At 36.7% G+C, this 13,159-nt stretch overlaps 1 protein-coding gene across 1 annotated transcript in view; it reads right to left on the reverse strand.

Annotated features, from left to right (window-relative positions):
• Positions 1 to 13,159, reverse strand: part of LOC149808313 (fibrocystin-L-like) — a 171,334-nt gene that overhangs the window by 145,683 nt on the left and 12,492 nt on the right. Inside the window, exons 8-9 of the mRNA XM_089966857.1 lie at positions 12,610 to 12,769; positions 10,752 to 10,881 (exon numbers count right to left, since the gene is read on the reverse strand). Coding sequence (XP_089822983.1) covers positions 10,752 to 10,881; positions 12,610 to 12,769 — 290 coding nt within the window. The remainder of the gene's footprint in view (positions 1 to 10,751; positions 10,882 to 12,609; positions 12,770 to 13,159) is intronic.

The following is a 13,159-nucleotide window of genomic DNA, read 5'->3' on the forward strand; positions in this document are numbered from 1 at the left end:
TTATTTAAAATGTATTTTAAACATAACATGGATATCCTGTGAATATTTGTTCCTCTGCCTAGCGTAGCGATGTCATCATCCCTTCACCTCAGTTATGGAGTGGAAGGGAAAGTAAATGAACTGTAACCTTGACCTTGAAGATAGCACCCCTTAGCATGGTTCACAGCACACTTAATGATGATGTATCGTATCAGCCTATCCAGTTTTATCCCCTAACCAGTTCAGGCTCTAAAGTTATACAGCAAATGAGGAAACAGAAATGGAAAACTAAATAACACAGAACTGTGACCATGACCTAGAAGATATAACTCCTATACAGTATTTAGCTCACTTTTTAATAATGACGAATATGCATATTAAGTTTCATCTTTTAATCTCAAATGGTTTTAAAGTTATGAAATCAGAGAGGAAGTAATGAAAACAATATGTTAAGCTGCATAAAATATTTAGCCATGACCCTATCTTTGAAGACAAGCTCTTCAATGTGGTATGTGATAAACAATTTAGTGATGATGTACAAGTGTACAAAATTTCACCCATTAGTTTCAAACAGCTTTAAAGTTATAGAACAGAAATAAAGTCTGATGCATGGATGGAAAATACATGAACAGATACTATATCCCCAAATTTTCTTCTTTAACATGAGGGACAGAGATCAGGGGTCTTATGTACAAATACAGGGACACATACAGAACTATTGAATGCTTCTGTCATTGCAAGGACCAAAATATATGTGAGATAGTTAAAACATAATCTGTTCCAGCTATCAATTACCCGAGAATTAAAAACAAATATTATTATTATATTATTCCAGTTTCATTATTACATAAATGACGATGCTAAATTTTTAAGAAATATATCCAAGAATCTGAACACTGTCAATCACGTTTTCAATAATAAAAAAATTTACATGAAAAAAATATCGGCATTGCACATTATTGATCGTCAATAATAAAAACAGTTGGACACATCAATGCAGACCCGCCAACCCTAACAAGATCATTTCAGTAGGGCAGTTGATATTTTTCCTTAAGTTTAACTAGTTTTCAGTAAGGTATAACAAAATATCATGTACTGCTATTGTCAAGTTGGAAAACGTATATTTAAAAAGTTTGATATTCCAATCTGATGCATCAATGGTAAACATTATGTACATCTGAAAAAGTATGTAAAGTGCACGTACACCTTATTTACCTCTAGTACAGCTGCACAAATTTCAGTTCCATACCCTATCAACTTGATGTAATTCTTTCAATTATTTTTCTTCATTTCCCATTGGGGCCCCGAGTGGCCGAGTGGTCTAAAGCGCTCACCATTCCAGATCACTGCCATCTCACCTCTGTCTGCGTAGGTTCGAGTCCAAGGCTTGGCTAGCGTGGGTACGTGGGAAAGCCTGCCAGTAGCTTCTCGTGGGTCGGTGGTTCTTCCCTGGGTTTTCCAGGGTTCTTCCTCCACCAGTTATACTGGCCGCCATGTATAGCCTATCTTGTGCTGAAAAATGACATTAAACCCTAAAACAACAACAACAAAATCATTTCCCATTATGACAGCAATCGTATCTCCCATTATGTGACATATGCAAATCGACACGCGATGTCTAACAAATGTAACTGTGTTCATTCCTGCTTTTGTTCAGAACAATCTGAATATTCCTATTTATTCTTCTGTACTGATTAATTCAAACTTTCAAAGAGGTTTATTTTTCCTTTCATTTAAAAAAAATATATATCAACAGTTTGATCATGCAGACGCTTCATATAAAAAAATATATGCAGTTTAAAGTGTCTGAGCACCAAAGTTAGTCTGGTTCTCTGGCTAATTCCACTAAAGCTAATATGTGAAACCCAGATCCAAATCAAACACAGACTAGCCAATTATACATATTTTAAGGCAGCAATCATATTTCCATAGTTTTTCCGTTTATTCTTTAAGTCAGTATCATAACCCTTTACCTCATAGAGCATAGTGACAAAGTGCAGCACGCTATAAATAGAACACCTGTTACCTAGCCGACTGCATACGCATAGGCATGCCTGTGAATTGTTAAGCAATGTAGTGGTGTTACGTTTAACAGCAGTTTTAACCATTTTACGTTTTAGGTAGACATCTATTATATGTGGAAAAATTTAAGAGTAAAAGTCCGATTGTTATAGCTGTGTAACTATTTTTCACAGAAGAATACTTTATGTGCTTTAAAATCGAGAGAGAACTCGTTCACCGTCATGTCAGTGAGGCCACGTGACCGACCATAGTTGCCATTTCCCATACTCGAAATTTACATGTTTTTTGTCTGTGTCTACATCACTAAGTCATCTGAATTTGATAATAAATAAAAACTAATTGCTGCTTACATAAATATCAGAGCCTTTACCAAAGTTACTGAATCTTTCGTGGTTGTGATTCAAATCGTGAAAACTTCATAAGTACTGAATGAAATCCTGCCTGTGAATTGTTAAGCAAGGTAGTGGTGTTATGTTTAACATCAATTTTAACCATTTTACATTTTTGGTACACATATATTATATGAGGAAAAATTTAAGAGTAAAGTCCGATTGTTATAGCTGTGTAATTATTTTTCACGGAAGAATATTTTATGTGCTTTAAAATCGAGAGAGAACTAGTTCACCATCATGTCAGTGAGGCCGCATGACCAACCGTAGCTGCCATTTCCCATACTCGAAATTTAAATGTTTTTCGTCTGCGTCTACATCACTAAGTCATCTGAATTTGATAATCAATAAAAGCTAACTGCTGCTTACATAAATATCAGAGCCTTTACCAAAATTATTGAATCTTTCGTGGTTGTGATTCTAATCGGGAAAACTTCATTAAGTACTGAATGAAATCCTGCCTGTGAATTGTTAAGTTTCAACGTCAAGTTTGAAAACTATCTCTCAATTTGCTTGATTTGTTTACTGTGTAAAACCGGCTTGGTGTATAATTTTAAAAGTTCTACTGAGTGCGGCCACCACCATCACCAATTAAAATAGAATAAAGAAACAGGAAAACAAGAGCAAAAAAATAATACCAAGAAGAGGAAACGATTAGCAAACCGCCAAGCCGTGAACAAAGGAATTGAACAGAACAAAGGAACTATCAAACAAAGGAACGATAGGAACACATAACAGAAAACAAAGGAGAGACTTCTAGCAGAGGAGCAGACTGGGTTAGGACAAAAACAAAAGATAAGTCATCATTCAATGCTATACGCAGTTTAAGTAGAAGAATGCAAACTAGGTCCAAACAAATGGCTCTATTCAATCCAAACATGCAAACACACCAAACAACCCTATCAATAAATCAGTAAAAATATTGGATGTATCACAAGTCCAAACAGCACCAATAAAGCATGTAAAACAAGCAAGATTAATGCAAGTAGTACCAACCACAGCAAACTCGAATTCAACCAACATTACACTGGGACCCCAAATTCTGGTCTCAAACACAGACCAAACAAACCACAAACCAGCAGACATAATTAACACACCCCCACCCCACCAACAGAAACTACTAGAAATACAAAACTACACTCCAGGGAACAATATAAATACAATGCCAATACTATCGCCAATCCTCTTCAAGGAAGCGGAAAAACCAAACACAAATGAAGATATAGACACCACTATTCCAAACCTAACAAATGAATTTGACAGTAACCGACATACCTTAAACTCCCCACAATTAGACCACATAACCATAACCAGCACCCCAAAATTCACCAAAAATGAAATAACCAATTCTAGAAGCATGCAAACAAACCAACAACAGGAAATCAAGCAAACAACAATAAATCAAAACATTAGGAAAGAAACTAGACACCCAAACCAAACTCCTGGACCATCTGGGATAATAACAGCAAGGGAACCACCAACCTATGGGAACAAATCCAATGAATTAGACACTACAAAACGACCCAGCAGCATCACTAATATGGCAACCCAAAGACCCCAAACAACCCAAAACACATACCTAGGTAATGGCAAGGGCCCGCTAAAACCCAAAACAACCCAAAAAAAACCACAAGTAAGGTTAACTCAAAACAGGAAATAAAACAACAACATAACCCCCAAAACAAAATGTACAGTTATCATTCCATCGAACACACCATATACATAAGCAGCAGTTGCAACAGAATTACTAGTCTAAGTACCAATAGTATTATGACAGCACTGGCCAAAATTCACACTGGACAATTCAAACTGATAAGACCAAGGCAAAACTACCTCATTGTCCAATGCAGCACAATTCAACAGGTGGAAAAATTCATCCAAATTTAAACTATAGGCCCAATAAAGATCAAAGTAGAGAGACACCATAGCACTCAGAGGAAACCACGAGTCACTTCGAACTCCAAACACAGTGAAACCACAACTAATCTGGCTGAACCCACTAAAACCACTATCTTTAAAAAAGTAATAGCACTAAACGGATACAACAAGGACATAAGCAATGAACTCCTACTTCATAAACTCACAGCAAATGGAACACAGACCACCAAAGTATATCGTCTTAAAAATCACAAGGGACAAGGAACAAACAAAGCAGTTATAGAGGCTACTGAGCCAATACCCTCAATAATTAAACTAGGACAGTCAGGAGTGTACCATAAGCTGGAAAACTACATAAATAGGCCAAGATTTTGCACCAAATGCCTGCACTGGGGACACTATGCCCTCATATGTAGATTCAAACCAAGATGTAAGTACTACGAAGGTCAACACAAAGGAGAATGCTACACAATTAAACAAAAATGTGCTAACTGTAAAGAAAACCATTATCCTAGATTGGCAGAATGCAGATTTGCAATAAAAGAGAAACAAATAGTGGACTTAATGAACGAAAAACACCTCACCTACCATTCTGCCAAAAACATTATTTGTAAAAACAACCCCAACACACCAAAATCTACCTCTGAAACAACCAATGAGCACCAAAACTCTCCAGGCACAATCAGAAGGGAAAACATTGCACCACAAAACATACCCTCGAATCAGGAAACAAAAGAACCAAAAACTACAACCCACATTGTAACAAACCATGACCACCCTGATAACACTCCAGATACAAACAAAACTGTCACCCCAAACATCCCCAAATCTAACACGCACCCCAACACAGAATTAATACAAGAAGTAATGAACCTAACAACACAAACCATAATGCAAGAACTCAGTAGCATAATCAGAACCCTCAAAACCATTTTCACCATACTAGCTGATTGGACCACAAGACTAACAGATAAAGACAACGTCAAAAATGAATAGTACAAAAAATAATAAAATCACCATCTGGCAATGGAACTGCAGAGGAATCTTTAAAAACCTATCAGAACTGCAGAACAAACTGAATAATACGGCCATAAAACCAGACGTAATCTGCCTACAGGAAACCCTCATAACACAAGAACACAAACGCCTGCCCAAACTACAAGGCTATACCCAGGGAATCTTTAGAAACAGACCCATGGGGCAGAAAGGGGGTGGACTAGCAATTTTTTTAATAGATACACTAATCTACCATGAAGTAATAGAAGTACCCCCAACCTAAACATCAATAATAGCATCGAAATAATGTCAGTAATGATAAATATAGGAACCACAAACATTCAAATAATAAATGCATATGACCCAGGGGGTACCTTCTGCCCTACCAACCTAATCTCACTAAAGGCAATCACTAATAACAACAACAATCTAATGATCTGTGGTGACTTCAACGCACACAGTGAATTATGGGGAGGTAAAAAGAAAGATCAAAGAGGGAAAATGGTTGAAAAATGGATAACTGAGAACAATCTGGTCATCTTAAATGACGGGTCGAACACTAGATTAAACCCTGAGAATGGCACTCTCTCAGCCATAGACCTAACCATCACTACCCCAAAATTGGCTCAAATCACAAATTGGTGGGTGGATCAGGAAGATACGTTAGGAAGTGACCATTTTCCCATCACAATCAATATTCAAACAAAAACTCAACACATTCCTAATGAAACCCCACCTAAATGGAGGTACCAACAGGCAGACTGGGACCAATTCCAATTATTACTAGCTAGAGTAAATCCAGATAACCTAGAAAGCCCAAGTATTGACATGTATTATGATAACGTAACAGACACAATCATAGAAGCAGCTAACCGATGCATCCCAAAGACAACTAATATCCAAAATAAAAACCCTGTACCATGGTGGACTAAACAGTGCACTATAGCACATAAAGACAAAAAAAGGGCCTTAAATAAATATAAACGCACCAAAAATTCTATCTACTTCCAGCAATATAAAGATAAAGAAAAAGCACTAAAACAAACTATAAAAACTGCTAAAATTAATCTATGGAAAACCTTTTGCTCTAACCTGAGTCTAAAATCAAACTCAAAACAAATATGAGGCAAGATAAAAGCCATAAAAGGGAAAGCAACTACCTCAGCCCCAAAAATTAAAAATGCCGTAACAAATAAAGATAAGGCAGACCTCCTAGCGAAGCATTTTTCGAACATGAGTAGCAACAATAATCACACCAAAAACTTTCAAGAACACAAAAAACTAATGGAGGGAACCCAACCTCAAATGTTTCAAGACCAAGGAACAAAAGAATCTCACCTAAATAGCGACATCACAGTACATGAATGGAAGATAGCCCTACGATCCAAAAACGAAACATCCCCTGGTAAGGATCAGTTAGGTTACATTATCTACAAAAAACTACCTATCAATATAACAATAGCGATAATCAAACTCTTTAATAGGATATAGGATAAAGGCCAACTACCCACCAAATGGAAACAGGCCATAGTAATACCAATCCCCAAGCTAGGTAAAGATCCCAACAACATAAATTCGTACCGACCCATCTCCCTTACAAACAATATTTGCAAAATAATGGAGACAATAATCGCAAATAGGTTAAAACACCACCTAGAAACCAATAACCTACTCTCCATAAATCAATGTGGCTTTCGGAACAAACGGTCCACAACTGACCAACTTCTCAGATTGGAAACAGACATCAAACTCGCTTTTAACGCACATAGGAAAACCGATCGCAACCTCATAGCGGTTTTTGTAGAACTAGAAAAAGCGTTCGACCTAGTATGGACCAATGGACTAATGGCCAAATTAAACCAATTTGGAATAACTGGACACTTGTTCAACTGGATTGGCGATTTCCTCACAGGCCGGAAAATTACCACAAGAATAGGCAACACCCATTCGGAAGAATTTTCACTTGAAAATGGAACAATGCAAGGCAGTGTAATAAGTCTGTTACTATTTAACCTAATGGTAAACGACCTTGACCTCAATGTAGCCTCCACAAAAATAAACTTGTCACAATTTGCAGATGATAGTGGCATATGGAGGAATGGAAATCCTGCCAATAACACAGTAGTTAAAGAAATCCAGCAGAGCCTAGACAACATAGGGCGATGGGCGGACAAATGGGGTTTCCAAATATCTCATGAAAAAACTGTGGCAATCATATTCACCCCCAAACGAAATAAAAACCTAGTCTATCCAAACTTCTATATACAAAATCAATTAATCAAATACGTAACAGTAGTAAAATTCCTAGGAATGTTCTTTGACAACCACCTCACATAATGGAAACAGCACATTGAACAACTCACCCAGAATTGTAACAAAGATCTCAATTTACTCAGGAACATCACAGGGACTGACTGGGGATCCAACCAGGAAACCCTCCTCACGATATATAAAAGCCTAATTAGATCAAAACTGGATTACGGTTGCCAAGCATATAACTCGGCTAAGCAGCCTGTACTACAAAAACTTGACACTATCCAGAGAAAAGCCTTGCTATTATGCACAGGAACACTCCCCTCAACATCATTAGAAGAACTACAAACACTAACAGGAGAACTACCCTTAAAATTACGTAGGCAAGAACTGCTCCTCCGATACTCCATTCGATTAGATACCCACCCAGACAACCATCCCACCAAAATAGCTATAAATAAGTGTAAAGTTGTCTTCAAACCCAAAATCATACCTATCACACCAAGTGGCAAAGTAATCCTTGAACTAAGAGAAAAGATACCTCTACTAAAAAAACAGGTAACAAACAATACAGACCAGAACAAATCACCATGGTTACAAAAACCACCAAGGATTAACACTGAAGCTACCAAATTAGGCAATAAAGAAGGACAAGAAAACTTACTAAAACCTGTACTGGTAAACAAAATCAACCAAAAATACCCGGACTATGTTAAAATATATACCAATGGATCAAAAACAAACAATCCACCAAGAACAGCAGCAGCAATAGTCATCCCTGAATTCAATATACAAACAGGATCCAGATTACCTGACTATTGCTCCATTTACACCACTGAATTCTGGGCTATACTTGAATCACTACAGTGGATCAAAGACAACCAAATACCTAAAGCAGTCATTATAAGCGATTCCCTAAGCGTTATCAAATCGATCCAAAATCGCAATACGCACTATAGGGAACAATTCCTCGACAGAGCATGCCAATTAATCGACGATATCACCACAGCACATCAATTAGTCGAGCTCATGTGGATACCGTCGCACATTGGAATCTCTGGCAACGAAACAGCAGACAAAGTTGCAAAAACCAAACTAGGAGATCAAAACTCTATCAAGCTTAACTATAGCTCTACAGAAGCAATAAGCTTCGCACAAACATATATAGACCAAACATGGCAAGATTTTTGGAACTCCTCCACAAAAGGTAAAAAGCACCATGAAACCCCCAAAAAACGTAGATAGGAACATACAGCTACCTAAGGGCACTTATTTAGAACAGAAAACCATAAACAGGATAATAACTGGAAAAACTAAACTAGCAAGCAGTTTTGGAAGGTTTATAGGACCCAAACCAGCAACCATTAACTGCTTTAACTGCCACACCACCGAAGATCTACACCACATATTCAATATATGCCCAAAATATCAACCTGCTCGGAAATTATTTATCAAAAACCAAAGAGAGATTGGATCACCACACACATACCCAGAGTTACTTATGGACTCAAATAAAAATAAACAATCAGCATATAAAAATATAAATCAATTCATAGACTCAGCAGGACTTAGGAACAAAATATAATTACTATCCCCACAAAACCAAAAGACCCAGTAACTAGCTAAATAAATTTAGAAGCCACCACATAAAAGACCATAATATATCATTCAATTTTATAAAAGTATTAATAAATAATTCACTTACAAAGCACCTATAAAAAACTAAGGAAACCGCAAAATCGGATGTCCTAGATGTCCTTAACGAACCGTGTAATCGGCTAGGACTCCGGTCTCTTGCTAAATAAAGTATAAATAACATTCAATCTCTAAAAACATCAATTAATAAATAACTTAAAGAGGTAATATCTAAAAACTTATAAATAACATAACGTAGGAAACACACCCTAAACACCTCGACTAGTAATACCATAATAACCTTGAAAATCTCTCTTCATACATGATTTCTACTAAGAACCTCTATAAACAGCATAGAACATCCCCCCTTCTTTTAGAACATTTTGAAGAGAAAAAAAAACAAAAAGAACAACAGGCAAATGCAACAAGAAACCAGTGATGTAAAGCAAGCAGGACCATTCCCGAGCTCTCCTTCCCACTAATGACAACCAACCATTCAACTGTAGGGACCTTTACGGACCCACAGATTGAGGCCAAACTATCAGGGTTCCTTGAATCCATAAAAGCCTGGGGGAGGTGGCACCATCCCCTTCCCCAGGAACAACCAGCAGGCTGCAGTGCAGTCAGAAAAAAGTGGCACATGCACAATTGTGCGAACGCTACTATAATTAAACTCAACAACAACAACAATTGTTAAGCAATGTAGTGGTGTTACGTTTAACATCAATTTTAACCATTTTACATTTTTGGTACACATATATTATATGTGGAAAAATTTAAGAGTAAAGTCTGATTGTTATAGCTGTGTAATTATTTTTCACAGAAGAATTTTTTTTATGTTCTTCAAAATCTTGAAAGAACTCGTTCACCGTCATGTCAGTGAGGAAGTGTGACCAACCGTAGCTGCCATGTACGATACTTGAAATTTACAAAGTTTTCGTGTGCGTCTATATCACTAAGTCATCTGAATTTGATAATTTATAAAAACTAATTGCTGCCTACATCAATATCAGAGACTTTACCTAATTTATTGAATCTTTCGTGGTTGTTATTCTAATCGTGAAAACTTCATACGTACTGAATGAAATTCGCAGCTGCCATTTTGGAGACTGGAGATTACAACCCAGTTACTTTAAATAGCAGATATCGACCAGTGCATGAATAGCGACCACGTGATCTGACGTAATTGTCATTCACAGAAATGAATGTAGTATTTAATAGGGGGGTTTTCCCTGAAGGTGGCGCTAAGAAAACTAGCTCAAAATGGCTGATGTTTACAGCAGGCATCAAAAGGCGCTTCCATGTGAATCTTGGAGAGGCGTCAAAAGGCGCTTCCATGTGAATGGAGTAGAGGCGTCCAAAGACGCTTGTATGAGGTAAAGGGTCATTTTCATAAGACTTACAACAAAATCATAAGGGTTGGTAGGTTTGTCATTGTACCACAGCTCTGAATTACACTTTGAAATAAATTTTCCTGAGCTGATAATTTAACTCTAGACTTGCATGTAAACCATACTCTCCCTTCGTCTTTCTCTCTCTTGTAACTATGTATCTTCAGTTGTTTAAAGGCAACAAATTATGTTTAACTAGTAAACTCACATGTGAACACTCCAAAGAGCCCAAGGCGGACTTTGGCATCACTGATGCTTCCACCAGCACCCACCACAATCTGCACATCTTGAACCGCCATGGTTTCAGCCCTTCTTGTGAAACTACTAAAATCTAATCTCTACAAGGACATAACAGTAAAAATACAAAATTCATGTACAATACAAAGGAAACTGTAAATTTAATTTCATGCATGATATATGTTATCCCGTAAAATCTTCATCCTTCAGCAACCTTTATCTTGGAATTGTCAGAACCCAATGCTGATGGATATCAGATAAAAATCTAGTGAAGAGAAAAAATTTTAATATCTTTTTCAAATAAAAGTTGATGAATGGTGTGCAATTATATATATATATATATATATATATATATATATATATATATATATATATATATATATGCAATAAACTGACAAAAAAGAATGCAAAACTAGTTTCTAACTAGCCTAAGCACTTTCGACTCTAAATGAGTCTTTTATGTTTTTCCAGCACATTTTCATTTAAATAATTCTTTCAATTTGCTTATTAGTCACCCAATAACCTATAATTATAATTACTACTAAAAAAATTACATATCTGGGATATAATTTGCAGTTATGCAAATTTACATTAAAAAACAGATGGCGATATGGCTAATCAATTTCTAGGTCAATATAAAGTATTTTTCAGTATCAGCATAAAATTGAAATCAACTAGATGAAACACAAAATTTCAAGCTTTTATTCCTGTAGAAATAAGTCATGTAAAATTTTGTAACCTCAGCACTGTTTCTGGGTTCTTTTTGTTTGTTTGTCTTTAAAAAAGACTCTGTTAGAGTTGAAAGAACTTAGACTAGATTTTATTGCATTTATCTTAATCAATCCCTGACACATGCAATCCCTTGCTGGATCCACTACACATGAAAGGATATATATAGAATACAAATCATATGGCGAATAACAATCATATAAATATATATACTGAGAGAGAGATTGAGAGAGAAAGAAAGATACCACCTCCCTCTGTCCCAGCTTACCCATAATAGAGTTTATTCTTTGGAAAATAGTACAACAATTGTCAACATACATATTTTGATGATGATCATAATATGAAACAAGCAATCCACAAAAAATGCAAGAGTGTTTATTCACAAAGTAATGTCATTCACTGCAGCCAGTTGTCAATGAAAAGGGCTACAACTCTTACAAAAAGCATGGAAGCATAAACATTCGTCAAGATGTGCATTGTTAAATGATGACCATAATATGTGCTAAGAGAATAGCTACACTCACAAATTTATGCCATACACTGCATCCAGTTATAAACCAAAAGAGCAGCAACTCTTACCAAAATCATGAAGCATAAAAATTTATCAACATGTGCATCATTAAATGATGACCACAGCATTTATCAAGTGCAGAACTAGTTGCATTTCAGCTGATGACCGTAATATCTAATAAGTTTCAAAGTAATCCATCAAAAACTGGGGTCAGACTAGTTGTCTTAACAAGATTGTGTCACACACTGTATTAAGCTGCATATAACTCTAACCAAATTTGTAGGATCAAAGTGATTTGTTGATATGCACATCTTTAGACAATGTCCAAATCATGGAAATCCATCAAAAATTGCATGACTTGGTGGACTAACAAGTGCTGGATGGCAAGAGGAGGAGACAGATGAAGCTTAGTATTCTTCTGCCTCCATAAAAATGGTGCCAAGGTTGAAACTGAATAAAACTGCACAAAAATTGATATCTTAACAACCAAGTCATGCACTTTTGTGAAATTCATTCTAGGTCAACAAAACAAAGAGGGTGGGATATGGTTCAGTAAATTGGTCAGAATATGGATAAGTTTTGCTCTCACCTGGACCTCTTCCAATACTGTGGATCTTACTCGGAATCTCTGTTGCTCCTGCTGCGCATTGCCAGAATAAGCATTTGTCAAGGTGGTGTCGAAAAATTTGGTCCCAATCTGAACAGAAGCAACACCCCAAAGTTCTAAGTGTAGTACATCTAGGTAATAGCTATGAAAAAGAAATGAAACATATATTTACTGGAATATGCTCCAGTGCATTACAATAGCTCAAGAAGCACATGTTTTATGTGTTTGTGTGTGATTTGGATTTTTCAGTCATATCACTACAACGTCTGCAGTGTGGCAGTTTATGGTGATGTCTAGTACTGGGGCATCATGCTGCAGTCATTTCTGTATGATGTCCCACCCAGTCACATTATCCTGCCACCAGGCCGACCAGTCCTAACACTAACCTCTTAATGCTGAGTGAGTGCCAAGTGAGGCAGCTGTTAGTACCATTTTTGTAAGTCTTTGGTATGGCTCAGCTGGGGATCAAACCCATGACCTATCGCATCCGAGGTGGATGCTTTAACCACTAGGCCACCGGAGCAGTCACACG

This window comes from Sinohyriopsis cumingii, chromosome 1 (assembly GCF_028554795.1).
Source record: "Sinohyriopsis cumingii isolate HCF-2022 chromosome 1, ASM2855479v2, whole genome shotgun sequence".
Classification (NCBI taxonomy): domain Eukaryota; kingdom Metazoa; phylum Mollusca; class Bivalvia; order Unionida; family Unionidae; genus Sinohyriopsis; species Sinohyriopsis cumingii.